The sequence below is a fragment of the Enhydra lutris genome, unplaced genomic scaffold (assembly GCF_002288905.1).
Source record: "Enhydra lutris kenyoni isolate GAN:26980312 unplaced genomic scaffold, ASM228890v2 scaffoldscaffold39, whole genome shotgun sequence".
Lineage (NCBI taxonomy): Eukaryota > Metazoa > Chordata > Mammalia > Carnivora > Mustelidae > Enhydra > Enhydra lutris.
In genome coordinates, this window is record NW_019154123.1 from 24484453 (window position 1) to 24502427 (window position 17975).

Genomic DNA, 17975 nt, shown 5'->3' on the forward strand with positions numbered 1-17975 from the left:
CCTGACTTGTTAATTTTAGCCATTCTGACTGGAGTGAGGTGGTATCTTATTGTGGTTTTGATTTGTATTTCCCTGATGCCGAGTGATGTGGAGCACTTTTTCATGTGTCTGTTGGCTATCTGGATGTCTTCTTTGCAGAAATGTCTTGTTCTCTGCCCATTTCTTGATTGGGTTATTTGTTCTTTGGGTGTTGAGTTTGATAAGTTCTTTATAGATTTTGGATACTAGCCTTTTATCTGGTATGTCATTTGCAAATATCTTCTCCCATTCTGTCAGTTGTCTTTTGGTTTTGTTGACTGTTTCCTTTGCTGTGCAAAAGCTTTGATCTTGATGAAGTCCCAATAGTTCATATTTTTGCCCTTGCTTCTGTTGCCTTTGGTGATGTTTCTAGGAAGAAGTTGCTGTGGCTGAGGTCGAAGAGGTTGCTGCCTGTATACTCCTCAAGGATATTCATGGATTCGTGCCTCACATTGAGGTCTTTCATCCATTTTGAGTCTGTTTTTGTGTGTGGTATAAGGAAATGGTCCAGTTTCATTCTTCTGCATGTGGCTGTCTAGTTTTCCCAACACCATTTGTTGAAGAGACTGTCTTTTTTCCATTGGACATTCTTTCCTGCTTTGTCAAAGATTAGTTGACCGTAGAGTTGAGGGTCTATTTCTGGGCTCTCTATTCTGTTCCATTGATCTATGTGTCTGTTTCTGTGCCAGTACCATACTGTCTTGATGATTACAACTTTGTCATAGAGCTTGAAGTCTGGAATTGCGATGCCACCAACTTTGACTTTCTTTTTCAACATTCCTCTGGCTATTCGGGATCTTTTCTGGCTCCATATAAATTTTAGGATTATTTGTTCCATTTCTTTGAAAAAAAATTGATGGTATTTTGATAGGGATTGCATTAAATGTGTAGATTGCTCTAGGTAACATAGACATTTTCACAATATTTGTTCTTCCAATCCATGAGCATGGAACGTTTTTCCATTTCTTCATGTCTTCCTCAATTTCTTCCATGAGTACTTTACAGTTTTCTGAGTACAGATTCTTTGCCTCTTTGGTTAGGTTTATTCCTAGGCATCTTATGGTTTTGGGTGCAATTGTAAATGGGATTGACTTCTTAATTTCTCTTTCTTCAGTCTTGTTGTTGGTATATAAAAATGCCACTGGTTTCTGTGCATTGATTTTATATCCTGACACTTTACTGAATTTCTGTATGAGTTCTACCAGTTTGGGAGTAGAGTCTTTTGGGTTTTCCACATAAAGTATCATATTATCTGCAAAGAGTGAGAGTTTGACTTCTTCTTTGCCAATTTGGATGCCTTTTATTTCTTTTTGTTGTCTGATTGCTGAAGCTAGGACTTCTAGTACTATGTTAAGTAGCAGTGGTGATAGTGGACATCCCTGCTGTGTTCCTGACCTTAGGGGAAAAGCTCTCAGTTTTTCCCCATTAAGAATGATGTTTGCTGTGGGTTTTTCATAGATGGCTTTGATGATATTGATGTATATACCCTCTGTCCCTACATTTTGCAGAGTTTTGATCAAGAATGGATGTTGTACTTTGTCAAATGCTTTTTCAGCATCTATTGAGAGTATTATATGGTTCTTGCTCTTTCTTTTATTAATGTATTGTATCACATTAATTGATTTGTGGATGTTGAACCAGCCTTGAGGCCCAGGAATAAATCCCGCTTGGCTATGGTGAATGATCCTTTTAATGTACTGTTGGTTCCTATTGGCTAGTATTTTGGTGAGAATTTTCACCTCTGTGTTCATCAAGGATATTGGTCTATAATTCTCCTTTTGGGTGGGATCTTTGTCTGGTTTTGGGATCAAGGTAATGCTGACCTCATAAAATGAGTTTGGAAGTTTTCCTTCCATTTCTATTTTTTGGAACAGTTTCAAGAGAATAGGAATTAATTCTTCTTTAAATGTTTGGTAGAATTCCCCTGGGAAGCCATCTGGCCCTGGGCTCTTGTTTGTTGGGAGATTTTTGATGGCTGCTTCAATCTCTTTACTGGTCATGGATCTGTTCAGGTTTTTTTTTAATGTCTTCCTGGTTCAGTTTTGGTAATTTATATGTCTCTAGGAATGCATCCATTTCTTCCAGATTGTGAAATTTGCTGGCATATAGTTGCTCATAATGTGTTCTTATGATTATTTGTATTTCTTTGGTGTTGGTTGTGATTGCTCCTCCTACATTCATAATTTTATTTATTTGGGTCCTTTCTCTTTTCTTTTTGATAAGTCTGGCCAGGGGTTTTATCAATCTTATTAATTCTTTCAAAGAACCAGCTCCTAGTTTCGTTGATTTGTTCTACTGTTCTTTTGGTTTCGATTTTGTTGATTTCTGCTCTGATCTTTATTATTTCTCTTCTCCTGCTGGGTTTAGGCTTTGTTTACTGTTCTTTCTCCAGCTCCTTTAAGTGTAGGGTTAGTGTGTATTTAAAGACCTTTCTTGTTTCTTGAGAAAGGCTTGTATCACTATATACTTTCCTCTCAGGACCGCCTTTGCTGTGTCCCACAGATTTTGAACAGTTGTGTTTTCATTTTCATTTGTTTCCATGAATTTTTTCAATTCTTCTTTAATTTCCTGGTTGACCCATTCATTCTTTAGTAGGATTTTTTTAGCCTTCCTGTATTTGAGTTCTTTCCAACTTTCCTCTTGTGATTGAGTTCTAGCTTCAGAGCATTGTGGTCTGAAAATATGCAGAGAATGATCCCAACTTTTTGGTACCGGCTACAACCTGATTTATGACCCAGGATGTGATCTATTCTGGAGAATGTTCCATGTGCACTAGAGAAGAATGTGTATTCTCTTTTTTGGGGGGGATGGAATGTTCTGAATATATCTGTGATGTCCATCTTCTCCAGTGTGTCATTTAAGGCCTTTATTTCCTTATTGATCTTTTGCTTGGATGATCTGTCCATTTCAGTGAGGGGGTGTTGTTAAAGTCCCCTACTATTATTGTATTATTGTTGATGTGTTTTGATTTTGTTATTAATTGGTTTGTATAGTTGGCTGCTTCTATGTTAGGGGCATAGATATTTAAAATTGTTAGCTCCTCTTGTTGGACAGACCCTTTAAGTATGATATAGTGTCCTTCCTCATCTCCTATTAGAGTCTTTGGCTTAAAATCTAATTTATCAGATATGAGGATTGCCACCCCAGCTTTCTTTTGATGTCCCTTAGCATGGTAAATTGTTTTCCACCCCCTCACTTTAAATCTGGAGGTGTCTTTGGGTCTAAAATGAGTTTCTTGTTTACAGCATATTGATGGGTTTTGTTTTGTTTTTCCTTGAAAGATTGTTTATTTATTTATTTATTTGACAGACACAGATCACAAGTAGGCAGAGAGGCAGGCAGAGAGAGGAAGGGAAGAAGGCTCCCTGCTGAGCGGAGAGCCCGATGCGGGGCTCGATCCCAGGACCCTGGGATCATGACCTGAGCCGAAGGCAGAGGCTTTAATCCACTGAGCCACCCAGGCACCCCAGGTTTTGTTTTTTTAATCCATTCTGATACACTGTGTCTTTTAATTGGGGCATTTAGCTCATTTACATTCAGGGGAACCATTGAAAGATATGAATTTAGTGCCATTGTATTGCCTGTAAGGTGACTGTTACTGTATATTGTCTTTCCTCCTTTCTGGTCTACTACTTTTAAGCTCTCTCTTTGCTTAGAGGACCCCTTTCAATATTTCCTGTAGGGCTGGTTTGGTGTTTGCAAATTCTTTTAATTTTTGTTGTCCTGGAAGCTTTTTATCTCTCCTTCTATTTTCAGCGATAGCCTAGATGGATATAGTATTCTTGGCTGCATATTTTTCTCATTTAGTGCTCTGAATATATCATGCCAGTTCTTTCTGGCCTGCCAGGTCTCTGTGGATAAGTCTTCTGCCAATCTAATGTTTCTATCATTGTATGTTACAGACTTCTTGTCCCAAGCTGCTTTCAGGATTTTGTCTTTGTCACTAAGACTTGTAAATTTTATTATTAGATGACAGGGCATGGACCCATTTTTATTGATTTTAAGGGGGATTCTCTGTGCCTCCTGGATTTTGATGTTCTATTTAGGGAAATTCTCTGCTATAATAATTCTCTACTATAATAAAATAATCTACTGTAATTTGCTCCAATATACCTTCTGCCCCCCTCTCTCTTTCTTCTTTTTCTGGAATCCCAATTATTCTAATATTGTTTTGTTTTATGGTATCACTTATCTCTCAAATTCTCCCAGTAGTTGTTTGTCTCTCTTTTGCTCAGCTTCTTTGTTGTCTGTCATTTGGTCTTCTATATCATTAATTCTCTTTCCTGCCTCATTTATCCTAGCAGAAAAAGTCTCCTTTTTTTATTGCACCTCATTAATAGCTTTTTAAAAAAAATTTCAACTTGGTTAGATTTTAGTTCTTTTATTTCTCCAGAAAGGGATTTTATTTCTCCAGAAAAGGTTTCTCTAATATCTTCCATGCCTTTTTTGAGCCCAGCTAGCACCTTGAGAATTGTCATTCTGAACTCTGGTTCTGACATATTACCAATGTCCATATTGTTTAGGTCCCTAGCCGTTGGTACTTCCTCTTGTTCTTTTTTTTGTGGTGAATTTTTTGGCCTTGTCATTTTATCCAGATAAGAATATATGAACGAGAGAATAAAGTACTAAAAGGGTGGCAAAGACCTCAGAAAAAAGTATGCTAACCAAATCAGAAGAGGTCCAAAACCAGGGGGAGAAGAATGGGGGAAAAATAAATAAAATTTAAAATTTTATTTATATCTATATATCTATATATCTATACACACACACACACACACATACATATATAATTTTTTTATTATTTATAGATTAATATAACGTCTATTCATCTGAATAGAACAGAACAGAGCCACCCACTTGATTTTGGGTGTATTTTGGTCTTTTAGAAGAAACTACCTCCCAAAATGTTACAGAAAGAAAAGCTTTTATATATATATATATATATATATATATATATATATATATATACACACACACACACACACACAAATAAGGTAAACACAATTAAGGAATGAAATATGACTATAAAGATGAAAAATTTTTAAGAAATTCTAAAAAAGGAATTGATAAGATAAGTTGGTTAGAAAAAGAAAAAAGAAGAAGGGAATGTGCTCAGGCTGGGGACTAAAACAAAGCCATGTGCTAGATTAGGGTATATTTTGAGCTATTAGAAGAAATTATATCCCAAAATTTTTTAGGAGAAAAAACCTATATGTATACAAAAAATTAAGGTTAAATACAATGAAGGGATAAAATATGACTATAACAATGAAAGTTTAGAAAGATTTTTTTAAGAAAGGTATTGTTAAGATAAACTAGTTAAAAAACATTAAAAAAAGAAAGAGGGAAAAGTTAAAAAAATAGAATAAGAAAAAAAAATTAAAAAAAAATTAACTTTGCAAGACTAATGGATCATGGGGGAAAAGCCATGAATGCTATGTGTTACTTTCCCCTAGCTCTGGAGTGCCACTGTTCTCCTTGAGTTGGGAACTTGGTCTTGGCTGGATGTTTTTGCTGTTCTTCTTCAGGATGGGCCTGTTGTAATGATTCTCAACTGTCTTTGCCCAAGGCGAATTGTACCACCCGTGCCAGGGGCCAGGCTAAGTAATCTGCTCGGGTTCACTCTTGGAGCTTTTGTTCCCTGAATGCTTTCCATAGAGCTTTGGAGGACTGGAATGACAATGGCAGCCTCCCAATCTCTGGCCCAGAGGAGTCAAGTGCTCGGGGCCCCACTCCTCAGTGCACCCTCAGAGAAAAGCAGTCAATCCCCTCTGTCTTCCTGGTCTCTGGCCACACTCCGTGTTCATCCAGCCTGTGACTGGGCATTTCTATCTCTGGTGAACAGCCCCGTTTGGAGTCTCCACACCCAGCAGATTCCTGCCATGCTGCTTCTCCCAGAGCAGCAAGGTGAGCCTCCCTGGATCTACCACTTGTGGGGTTTCTGCTTGAAGAGCAGTGGTCTGACTGTGCTTTGGATCATGGTTTAAGGTTATCCCGATCTGAAAGCTCACTCTTCAGCTCTGTCTCTGTAGTCGGCTTCCCCGCTCTGGTACCTGGCAGCTGTGCCACACACAGACACCCCCGATCTTTCTGTGACCCTGCAGGACCTGAGACTATACTATCCCCGCGAGGGCTCCATCCCTGCTTAGCCTCTGGAGCAATGTCCCTCAGTGGAGCAGACTTCTTAAAGTTCTGATTTTGTGCTCCACTGCTTCACTGCTTGCTGGGAGCCATCCCCTCCCCACACGGTCTATCTTCCTGTCGCTTCGGATTCACTTCTCTGCTCGTCCTACCTTTCAGAAAGTGGTCAATTGTCTGTTCCTAGAATTGCTGCTCTACTTCTCTTCTATCTCCTGTTGATAGTTTGTAGGTGTTCAGAATGGTTTGATAACTATTTAGCTGAACTCCTGGGATCTGATGTCATTTCAGACTGCTACTCCTCTGCCATCTTGCTTCTGTCTCCCTAAATCCTTATCTATTCTTGGAAAATGCCTAATGCGCTGTACCCTCAAGCTCAATTTTAGACCAATGTGGTTTTATATTGGTACATTTATATCTGTACCATTTCCTGGGTCTAGACTTTAATCAAGTCTGTGTTTCTTATGGATTCATAGATTTTACCCTAACTCTGTCTTAACTGATTTGTCAGTACTGTTTCAGATATGCTTACTACACCAAGGATATTCTCAGGAAGAGCCATCCAGCCCCACCCCACTAATGGACTTTTCATTGTCCTGAGACTTTAGACTCATTTGCTGCCCTGTTTTTACATGACTCAGACTCCAATGATAGTATGCAGCCAGGAAGGTGGGCAGTCTTTAACAAAGTGTGTCATTGGCCCCCTTCAGAGATGTAAGAGGAGGTCCCTTGTCACTTGGTTGCTCCAACCTGAATCCTGACTGTGACCCTAAGGCTAGGACTCTTGAAGTTAATTGGAATGGTGTAGACAGTTTTCACAACCAAGCAAAATCAGGGTAGAGGGTGTTTCCCTAATAGGTCCCACATTTCAAGGGTGAGGAGAATAGAGAATCCAGTGCTCTGAGTGCTCCAGGCATGCTGAAACCCTGGGTGTAAAGTTGGAGATGGGCAAGCAGTAGTCAGAGGAAGGACAGGTCAGTCAAGCCACACACCAACACCAGAGGATGTGAGCACTGAGCTAATGTCCTGTTCCAGGCTAAGCTGAGTTGGGTTGGGTCTGCAAGGTGGAAACCAACAATTGGAAGAACCCATTGAAGAGAGACATGCAAGAGCAGAGAGATACTGGTCACTTGTGGTCAGCAAATTCTGGCTTTTTCAACTCTACATTTCCACCCTGGACTCTCTTCTAAATTCCGGACCTTGTGTCTGACCTTACTGTTGGAAATTATGTTAGAGCCACCATGTCAAAACCACCTGTATCATCTTCTTCCTCAAACCAGTACCTTTTCTGGCTTCCTTATTTCTCTTGAAGTATACAACCAGTCTGCCCATCACCTACTGGAAACTTTGATCACCTCTCTTCTTTTAGCCTTCATATCTGTTAGTCACAGAGACTTAATTTTTTTTTTTTTTTAAGGTTTTCATCATCTGTCCCTCCCTCATGCCAGGCTGCCATTATTACCTCACAAATCCAACATGGCAGGAGCACCCTGCTTGGTCTCTCTGTATCTGATGTCCTTTTCCTTAAATCTGACCGGCCCTTTTTCTACTGCTAAATATCCTGTCCTTCTTATCACAGAAACCTTCCACAATTCACCCTTACTACTGACTACAAGGTAAAGTTCACACCATGTCCTGGATGAAGCCAACTTTTCTGGCCTCATTTCTTACATCTACACACAAGTGTTCCTTGAGCTTCATTGGTCAGATCACAATTTCCTAAGGAGTCTGGCGCAGTCATGGCACTCTGCCTATACTTCTGGGGTCCACAATCCCCTCTATCCCACTTCTCTATATCTAAACTCTAGAGGGCTTTCAAGATCCGCTCAGCTTCTCCTTTTCCTGAAGCCTTTCCAGGGCAGCCCCGTCCCCTTCTATGTCTCTCGGACTCCTGGCTGGATTGGTGCTGCCCTTTATTTGGCAGTTAAGCAAGCCTCTCTTGTGATGAAGCCCCTACTAGTCATAAAGTTATAAAACTATGTTGCTGGAAAGGCTGTTACCATTCAGTTCATCCAGGACTCTCTTGTAAAGAGACATCCCTGAGGTCATATGGCTAAAGAGTGGCCGAGTCAGGGGTTGAACTCAGACAACCTCACCATCAGCTCAGCAGTCCTTCAGCCTTGTCACACCTGTCTCATGGAATGCTGTGTTATTATTGACCTTAAATTATTTTTTATTTGGCATGAGTGCATGGTGTTACATCTGCACAAAACAGGAGTATGTGTCAGGGTCACCTAACTGCTGTAACAAATACCCCTCCACATCACAGGTCATTGGGGTCAGCAGCTGGGGAAGCGGGGAGTCTAGACTGCTTCAGGAATCCCAGGTTCCTTCCATCTTTTGACAAGATTACTTTTGATATGCGGCCTCCAAAGTTACTGCCAAGGAGAGTGGAAATTCACATAAAGGAGATTTGTCCTTGCCAGACGTGGAAGCGCAATTCACACTTCCACCCATATTCCATTAGCCACGTGAACTCGGCTGTGGGAAGTCTGGCAACTGTTGCCCAGAAAGAAAACAAAATGGATTTGGTGAGCGTGTAGCATTTTACTCTGTCGTGATAAACATTTATAAAATGTCAGATCCTTTCATCATTTTTCTTGTATACCTCCATTAGAAAATCTATAAGTTTCTTATGTGATGTTTTTTGTATGCACCCCTCTCCACACCTCCAGTGCCTTGAACATAATAAGGGCCCCAGTTGAACAGTCACTCACAGAATGTCTGAAGATTATATCCTATGCATCCTGGTGCACTGGGCAAGCCTAGTGTGGGATTGACCTGATGCACAGATGGAACTCAACATAGGGCCAACGATGGAGGGGAATGGGCTGGCTGGGAGGATTGCTGATCCGTGAGCTTGATGTATACATACAGCTCTCTAGACCATTTTATTTTATATATATATATATATATATATATATATATATATATATATTCCTTAGTCATTCAGTGAGTATCCTTTCTTCTCTTCAGTGAGGAAAGCATATTACTTTTTGGAGCCTCAGGTGTTACGTCATCAGATAGTCTTGTTCTCCTTCAGTGGCCCAAGCTGTAAGTCAGCAAACACTCTTGAGCCTCAAGTATGGGCCAGATGCCAGCAATACAAGGATGAATAAACATGTCCATTGCTTTGGAGAAACTGAGTTCCATAACTAAAATTAAGCACTTGTTGGAAGCATATGTCAAGGCGATGAAAGACTGTTTCCTCAGAGAGACGAGGCAGAAAAGGGCATAATAAAAACCAAACTTAACAATAATAGATGGTTACATGCTACATTTTATTTTTAACTAAATTAAGCGAAAAGTCTTCTCAGATCTTTTTTTATTTGACTTAGCCAAGAGATTGAAAAAGAAAGAGGACAGCATCTTATGATAATTTGCTAAGACCATGTCAGACAAATATAACATCTTCCACCTCTTTTGTTCTTCTAAAATCAGATGTGTCAGAAGAAGTGGGTACAGAACTTTCTCCCAGTAGAAGATCAGAGAAAATGGAAGATACCTCAGCAGAATGTGAAAATACTTCCTTTTCGGTTGCATTTGAAAATCTCAAGGCAAATGTAACCGATATAATGTTAATTTTGATAGTGGAGAATGTAAGTGGCCTGTCCAATGATGCTTTTCAAGTGGAAGTATTACAGGATTTTGACGTTGCTGTAGTTACCTTTCCAACGCATGTGGGTAAGATCAAGTGATCCTGCATTTGCCAATCTTCTTTGCGCCCCACTTTGGGATTTGAGACACCTAGCTAATTCAATGTCTCTGAAAGCTTGACTTTTTCTCTTAATTTGTTAAAAGGAAATTAATATAGGTTAATATAGGTGCTTTTTTATTTTGAAAGAGAAGCAAATTTGTTTTAAAACTAAATTCTGGTATGTTTAGTAAATCAGACTTCATCGTGTGTGTGTGTGTGTGTGTGTGTGTGTGTGTGTGTGTGAGAGAGAGAGAGAGAGAGAGATAGACAGAGAGACAGAGATAACACACCCAAAAAGAATATATCTAAAGTCTAAGCTTATAGAAGTGATTCAAGCAGAAGAATCAGCATTTTCACATGCATTATCTCACTGGGAGAAGTAAATACTGATCTATGTTACCAAGCTGGAATTACTGGAATGCAATAATGCTGATAATGGCAGACACTCATCTAGAGACACTGCAAGTCAGGTACTACGCCAAGCTCATTACCTGTGTTAACTCATTGGTTCCTTTTAATAACCTTTTGACATTGTTACTACTCCCCATTTTACAGTTGAGGAGACAGAGGTGCAGAGATGCTAATAAATTCTTGGATTTGAACCCCATTGCCCACCTCTACATAGCCTCTTCCCTTACGTCCTTTTCTATGTATTTTTCTTAGTACTTTCATGGTCATCCCGCATGCAGGAGAGGAAGTGTACGTGATGCAGGGAATGAGGGCTCTTCAAGGTCTGTGTGAGGAGTCATGTTTAGAAGGACCACGGCATTTTCTAATCCGAGCCCTTGCTATGTCATGGCCGTGGCAGGAGGATGGTGAAGTCAGAATTCTAGCTCCGCCATTTGACTAATTCTCGGAGTTTATCCAGTTACTCCCCTCTGTGCTTGACTTCTGTCCTTAATAGAGTGGAGGAAAAATGACCTACCTGATACAGCTTCTAAGAGGATTAGATGAGACAATGTGTGCAAAGCTCTTAGTATATCCCCTGACACATGGTAAAGACTCAACGAAGGGAGCTATTCTTATGTCAAATCTATTATTATTTCTTATAAAGGAAAAACTAAATGGACTTGCTTTTGTTCATTAATCGAAAATCTTGAATGCCTACAATGTGCCAGGCACTTGTTGAGGTGCTGTGAGTACAGGGATGAATAATTCTTGGTCCCTGCCCTTGAGGAATGCCTATGGAGCTGGAGACCCATATGTAAATGAAAAATGAAGACACAAGAGAAGAAGCTGCCTGCTTCCACTGTAAGCGGCAGGCTGTGGGGAATGAGAGGAAAGGGGACCCAAACAAGGTGGCTTTGTTTATACTCTAGTGGCCCTAGTCTCTCAGGTCCCCAATACACTGTTGTTTCCTGCCACTGCTCTTCTCTCTGCAGGAAAAGTTTCCTCCCCTAATCTATCTGCTTAACTCCTCTTTATCCTTCAAAACTCAGATCAGCAGCCACTTAACTCTGGCAATCCTTGTGGGATTCCCACTATTTGTCTTCCTGCCTCATCTGATCCCACAATAGGCCATTTGTGTGCTTTCAAGACCCCCACCCCTTCCTAGATGGTAAATTTTCAAGTACTTGTTATATTCATCTCTCTACCCCCAGATCCTTGCACAGTGCCTGGCTCCCCAGATCCTAGCACAGTACCTGGCTCATTGTGAGCCCACTATCGATATTTATTAATTTGAAAGAGATAAACAGTGTCAGTCCTGAAAGAGGAATAGGACAGGATTAAAAAAAACCCAAGAAGGGCATTTCAGGTACAGGTGGTTATATATAGCAAGGCAAAAGAGAATAAGGTTTTCAAAATAATGACTAGTTTTTGTGGCAATAAAGAAAATAAAAGGAATGGCAGAGGGTAACCAGAAGTGATGTTTGGAAATTAGTTTGGAGTCAAATAGCCAACCAAGGGCATTTTAAGGCTAGCTAAGGGAGCCATCATAGGACTTGAGAAAGGAGGGGAGTGAGAGATTTGTATTGCAGAGAGAACACTCAGGTAGGACGTCAAGGTGGGTGGGAGAGAGCTGTACCTGTAGGAGGGACACAGCTCAGTGGCAGTACGCCAGGTAAAACATTTACATGTGTGTTACTCTTCCGACCAGGAGTTGTAAGCGTGTAAATTCTCATATAGAAATGAAGACCTTGCCTCTAAAAATTGAGCACTTAGCTATCTCCTTTATCTCAGTTAATATTCAGACAGTTTCTTCTGTATAACATAAAAGTATGATAATAATTTTCTGATGGATGGACGGATTGACTGATTGATTTTGATTTGTAGATGCTGTGAAATTTGTTGACAATTGTGTCAGGCATCACTTCGTGAAACAACTCCAGCTTTCTCCGAGACTTCTGGAAGTGACAAGAACAATCAGGGTTGAAAACCTGCCACCTGGTGTTGATGACTATAATCTGAAATGTTTATTTGAAAATCCTCAAAATGGAGGAGGGAGAGTTGCCAGTATTGAGTGTTTGCCTGAAGAGAATTCGGCTCTGATTGAGTTTTTTGACAAAAAAGGTAATATCTATGAGCCTGATTTTGTGAACCTACCTCACAGACTCTAAGCCATTTTAGCAGATCTTAACAGGTATCAGTTGAGTTCTGATGCATTTTATTTTTTAATTCATAAATTTCACTGGAAATCCAATTAGTAATCCTGTTCATCTGGGATATGATAGTTAATGAGTCCAGTGATTTCAGCTTCGGAGAAGCAGGGCCCAGTTTTGAAAGATACAAGGAGATTCTCTCATGAGTCTCTGCCTATAGTGAAAACCCCGTAATTCTTACAATCTTTGAAATACTGTATTTAAGAAAAGATTATCTGTGTTTTAGCTGTATACTTGGTAGAAATTCTCAAGTTAATTCCAATAAGGTTGGGTAAAGAAATACTCAGAAACACATACACTTCCTTTAATGTATCACTACTTCCCTTTCACCTGTCAGTGTCACCATTCAGAAATTGATAGGGGTGGTCCAGTGGATGTCCGCTGCATTGTTCTTCGCGGCACCCCTGTGAAAACCATGTTCAGCTGAACCTTAGGGAAACACTTCTGAGGGTTTTGTCGATACTTGATTGCCAGTTCTCTGAGGCACGTACAGTGTCAGGTTGGAGATTCCACTCGATGTTCAGAGGTGAAGGCTGAGGAGTGGGAATTAGGGGGCCAGCCTCCTTAGGAAGAGAAGGAACAGTGGGTCTGGGACCAACAGGGGGAGCATAAGACACATCACGTGGTATTCTACCCACCGAAGATAAACTGCTCTGTGGGGGATCCGTGGAGGAAACTCCCTTTGGCTTTGAGGAGTTGGGGAAACTGGGGTGAAGGTATGCTTTGGCTTAAAATGGAATGAAAGTTCTAGTGTTCCTTGGGCAAGGGGACAAAAGAGGAGCTTCTGTCACAATTTCTTTCAATCTCCCAGAGTTTGGGCTTGGGCCCAGGCAGGGAGCTCCATAAAGCTGCCTACTGTAGAAGTGAGCCTCCTGTTTATGGTGGGGCTTCAGACCTCTTGAAGGCCAGGGGCAGTTGGGTGTGTCCTCGGAATGTCTACATTACCCACATAGGACTAATAATAGGAACTATTTAATTGGGGTTGTTTTATGCAGAGCCACACATGTGAGCGGTAGGGCACTCTCAAAGGTTCCCTTTCATCCTGACCTCTCTGTACCATCTGACTACGCTGACCATGCCTCCTCATCTAAACTCATGAACTCTGTTCTCTCTGATCTGAGATACACCGATTTTCCCTTTCTTTCTTTGGCCTCTCCTTCTTATAATTATGACTTACATTTGCATAGCTCTGCAGGGTGCTGCAAAGTGCACTCGCAGACCCTGGTCTGTGGGCATTGCTATTACTTTAATCCCTGTTCTACGCATGAGAAACAGGCACAGAAAGGGCAAATAACTTGACTACTTTTACACAGCTAGTAAGTGACAGATCCAGGATTTGAACTTGGCTAGTCTGGCTAATCTATGCTCTTAAACTCTCCATTCTTTGCCAGTCATTTGCTCACCTGTCCCACCCCTTACAATGGGTTATTAGTAAGGAGGCCAACTGTAGTTAAAGCTGGATTAAAAACACAATTTACTTAGCAGTCTACATTTTATGTAGATTATTTGAGAGGAATAAGTTGAGCACTTACTCTGGAATTAATTTTGTTCAGTTTTACAAAATCTGATTCACAGAATCTTAAGGAAAAGAACTCTTACCTAATACCTACTCTAGGTAAGATCTTTTGCTGCATTTTCTGCTACAGTAGCTCACTGAATCCTAGTAATGCCATGCATATTGTAACTTTTTCTTGAAGATGAGGAAACAGGATGGAGAAGTTAAGGCACAGTAAGGTGACATCTGTGATGGTTCTTGAGTCAGACAGATCAGATTTCAAATCCTGGCTTTGGTGCTTACTAGTTTTGTGATCTTGGGTAACTTACTTGATTACTTTACTTTATACATATATGTATATATATATATATATATATATATATATATATATATATATATAGATGTATATGTGTGTGTGTATATATATATCTATATATCTATATATCTATATATATATCTATCTATCTTATATATATATATAGTTTAGAGAAAGAGAGCACAGGTGGAGGGGCAGAGAGTGAGAGAGGGAACCTTAAGCAGATGCCACACTGAGTGCAGAACCTGATGGGGGGCTTAATCTCACAATCCCAAGGTCGTGACCTGAGCTGAAACCAAGAATTGGACGCTTAACTGACTGTGCCACCCAGGCACCCCTATGTATGTTTTTACTGAAGTATAGTCAACACACAAGGTTACATTAGTTTCAGGTGGACAACACAGTGATTCAACAACTCCATATGCTCTGCCCACAAGTGTAGCTGCCATCTGTCACCCTACAGCGTGATCACAGTATCATTGATTCTATTCCCTATGCTGTCCCTTTCCTCTCTCTGACTTATGCGTTCCATAGCTGAAAGCCTGTATCTCCCTGTCCTCGTTATCCATGCATCACAGTGGCTGCACCAATTTACATTCGACCGATAGTGCCCAAGGGCTCCTTTTTCTCCACATCCTCGCTGACACTTGTTACTTCTTGTCTTTTTTGATACTAGACATTCTGCTTGGTGTGAAGTGATACCTCACCATAGTTTTGATTTGTATTTCCCTAATGACTAGTGGTGCTGAGCACGTTTTCATGCATGTCTGTTGGCCATCTGCATGTCCTCTTTGGAAAAATGCCTATTCAGGTCCACTGTTGGGCAAGTTACTTTAACCCACCAAAGCCTGTTTTCTCATCTGTAAAACAGGGCCCACATTACTACTTGCCTCAGAGGAATTTGTGAGGATCAAATGAAATTATGCCTGCAATGTGCTTGGCACATCGTGGGTCCTAAGTACACATTAGTGGTCCCTGGTCCTGCCTAGGCTTGGAGCCTTTACAGAGCCACATTGGGAAGTTCAGGCTGTGGGTCTTGGCCTCTGAAGGCCATGTTCTTTTGATGACGTCTGGCTCCATGCCTAGGAGACAATCATGTACAAGGTGAAGTTATTTTTAACATCTCTCTGCAAGGATGTTATTTTAATCCAAGTTGTTATTGGAATTCATTCTAATTCTCTTCCTTCCTAGACTCCCTGTACCTGTCTCATAACTAATACAAGGGGAAGAAGAGTACGCCCTCCCCCACCACACACACACACACACATCCCACTGTAGGGACTGCTCCAATGGAAGTGGCAGGAGAGGGATTATAGCAAGGACAAGGGGGAGGTGCAGGACTTACTGAATCTGAGGTCCCAGGGGCTGGGCTCTCCAATGGCTGTGAGGTGATCTTGTTTGGAACCCCTGGTAAAAGGGGCAAGAGCATGGGCTTTGGACTTAGACAGACCCTGGCTCAAATCTGAGCTCAGTGATTTGTCCTTTACATCACCCTAACTGAGTTACCTAACCTTCCCTAGCCTCAGTTTTATCATTTGTAAATAGGGATGATAATAATCCTGCCTCTCAGAGGGCTGCTGGGAGGCTGAAATAAATAAATATATGGAAAGCACTTTGAATGGGTCTGACGCATGGTCAGCTCTGATAATTATCGTTATGCTCCTCCTGTTAGAGATATTAAAGGAATCTAAATCAGCTAGGAAGCCTAAAACTGTGAGACGGTACAGAAAACAGCAAAATAGCTTGATTCTTACATGAGCTTTGCTTTGGGCACCAGAATATTCTTTGCACTGGGGCAAACATTACCCCCATATTTGTGAACAAATTTTTATCTATTTATTAACCTGGTGGTGATATATTGGTGTTACCAGAAAACAGAAAATAGAATTTACTTAATGGAATTTCAACATAGAGTGATCTTGGTTGGAAAAGGTTCCATTAAGCAAGGGATAGCTATGTAATATTAATAAAAATCAGTTTATATCTGAGCACTTTGAGAGTAGTGCTGCTTTTTAATAGCATGTTATAACATCGTAATTTTACAATCATTAGGGTTTTTTTTTTCCCTAGGAGAAAAGTGTTGTTGTTTTTTTTTTCACTTGAAACATGTAACACTGGGTTTACTTTATTTCTTTCCTTTTAAGTGTTACACACCATCATGACCAAGAAACTTGACCTCAATAATATGCCACTGTCTGTGTTTCCATACTACACCTCTTTGGGCACGGCCTTGTACGGAAAGGAGAAACCTCTGATCAAGCTTCCAGCACCATTCAGAGAATCATTAGATCTTCCCTTATGGAGGTTCTTACAGAAAAAGAAGCATCTGATTGATGAGATAAATGAGGAAGCGATACGTTGTCACAGTGATCTAATATGGTCCGAACTCAGATGTGAAGTTACCATCAGACCTGCGACCACATTATTCTGTCTAGGTAGACTGAGAATCAGGAACTGGAAGGAAGATGTTTCCACAGCATTCTCTAACATCAGGTCCAAATATAAAGTTACCCCCTTTAAAGTGGATCCCGTAGTGTGGGACACCATAAAAAATAATGTAGGAGATGACAGGATTTTGATTGAATTTGATACCCTTAAGGGGATTGTAACCTTAGTGGGGAGATCAGAGGATGTACAGAACATTGAGCCACAAGTCAAGGAATTAATAGAAAGTACCACTCAAAAAATTAAAAGAGAAGAGCAAAGTCTAAAGGAGATAGTGGCCGTTTCTCCAGGAAGGTATTTTCTTTTGTGTCACAGAGATGTCCTTGGGCGTCTCCGCACCGAGTGCCCAGATATGGAGATTTGTTATGATGAAGCCTCTCAGCACGTGTGGTTCAAAGGCCTCTACACAGACGTGTATAAAGCCAAGTGTGAAATACAGAAAGAGATGTGCACCATGGTTCAAAAAAGCATCCGGCTTCCCCCTGAGATTTTCCAGTTTTTGCAAAAAGGAGACTGTACAGAATTCTCGAAGTCGCTTTTCATGGCACAGAAAATTCTTGCTGTTTGTGAGCTAGAGGGTGAAACTGTTCTCTTAATCGGCTATTCCCCTAAAGTCCTGTTAGATGCCGAAAAACAAATGGTCAGTGCCTTCAGTTACAAGCGCATCAACATTGACGACCGGGAAGTTCTAAATGGCAAGAAGTGGAAAGCGCTCACTCACAGCTTGTATAAGAGACACAACTCCTCCTCAAAGACTGTAATAATCGATGAATTAACTTCAGAAACCAAAGCGGAGGTCATCATCGCGGGCTGTGTGAGAGAAGTGAATGAATCCTATAGCTCGCTTTTTGACTTTGTGGAAAAACACACGAAAATAGAGAGATTGATTAAAATAAAGCCTCCTGTAATCATTGATTATTTAAGGATAGAAAAAAAGCCATTCTGGCAAAAGATAAAGACAACAAATGTTCAGGTAATTTTCAATCTTGAAAATAAAGAAAAGGGCATTTTACTAATTGGGCCAAAGGCCAAAGTCCTGGAGGGGGTGAACATCGTCAGGCAAGCCGTAAATTCCATCTGTATTGAAAGCGTCCGTATCGATAGGCCATTGGTCAGCCAGTTCTTCCAGGAGAAAGCACAGTATTATAAAAGAGAGGTCAAACGGCTGTTTGGATGTTCCATTGACCTACAGGAGAATGGAGGGGAGGGGGAGGGAGGGGGCAGGGATGGGCAGAGCAGCTTGTCCCAGGTGGAGCTGGCCCCGGG

At 40.7% G+C, this 17975-nt stretch overlaps 1 protein-coding gene across 1 annotated transcript in view; it reads left to right on the forward strand.

Annotated features, from left to right (window-relative positions):
* LOC111154991 (poly(ADP-ribose) polymerase family member 14) overlaps window positions 1-17975 on the forward strand; it is a 50814-nt gene that overhangs the window by 8396 nt on the left and 24443 nt on the right. The window contains 3 exon segments of the mRNA XM_022514970.1: window positions 9598-9840; window positions 12128-12364; window positions 16409-17951. Coding sequence (XP_022370678.1) covers window positions 9598-9840; window positions 12128-12364; window positions 16409-17951 — 2023 coding nt within the window.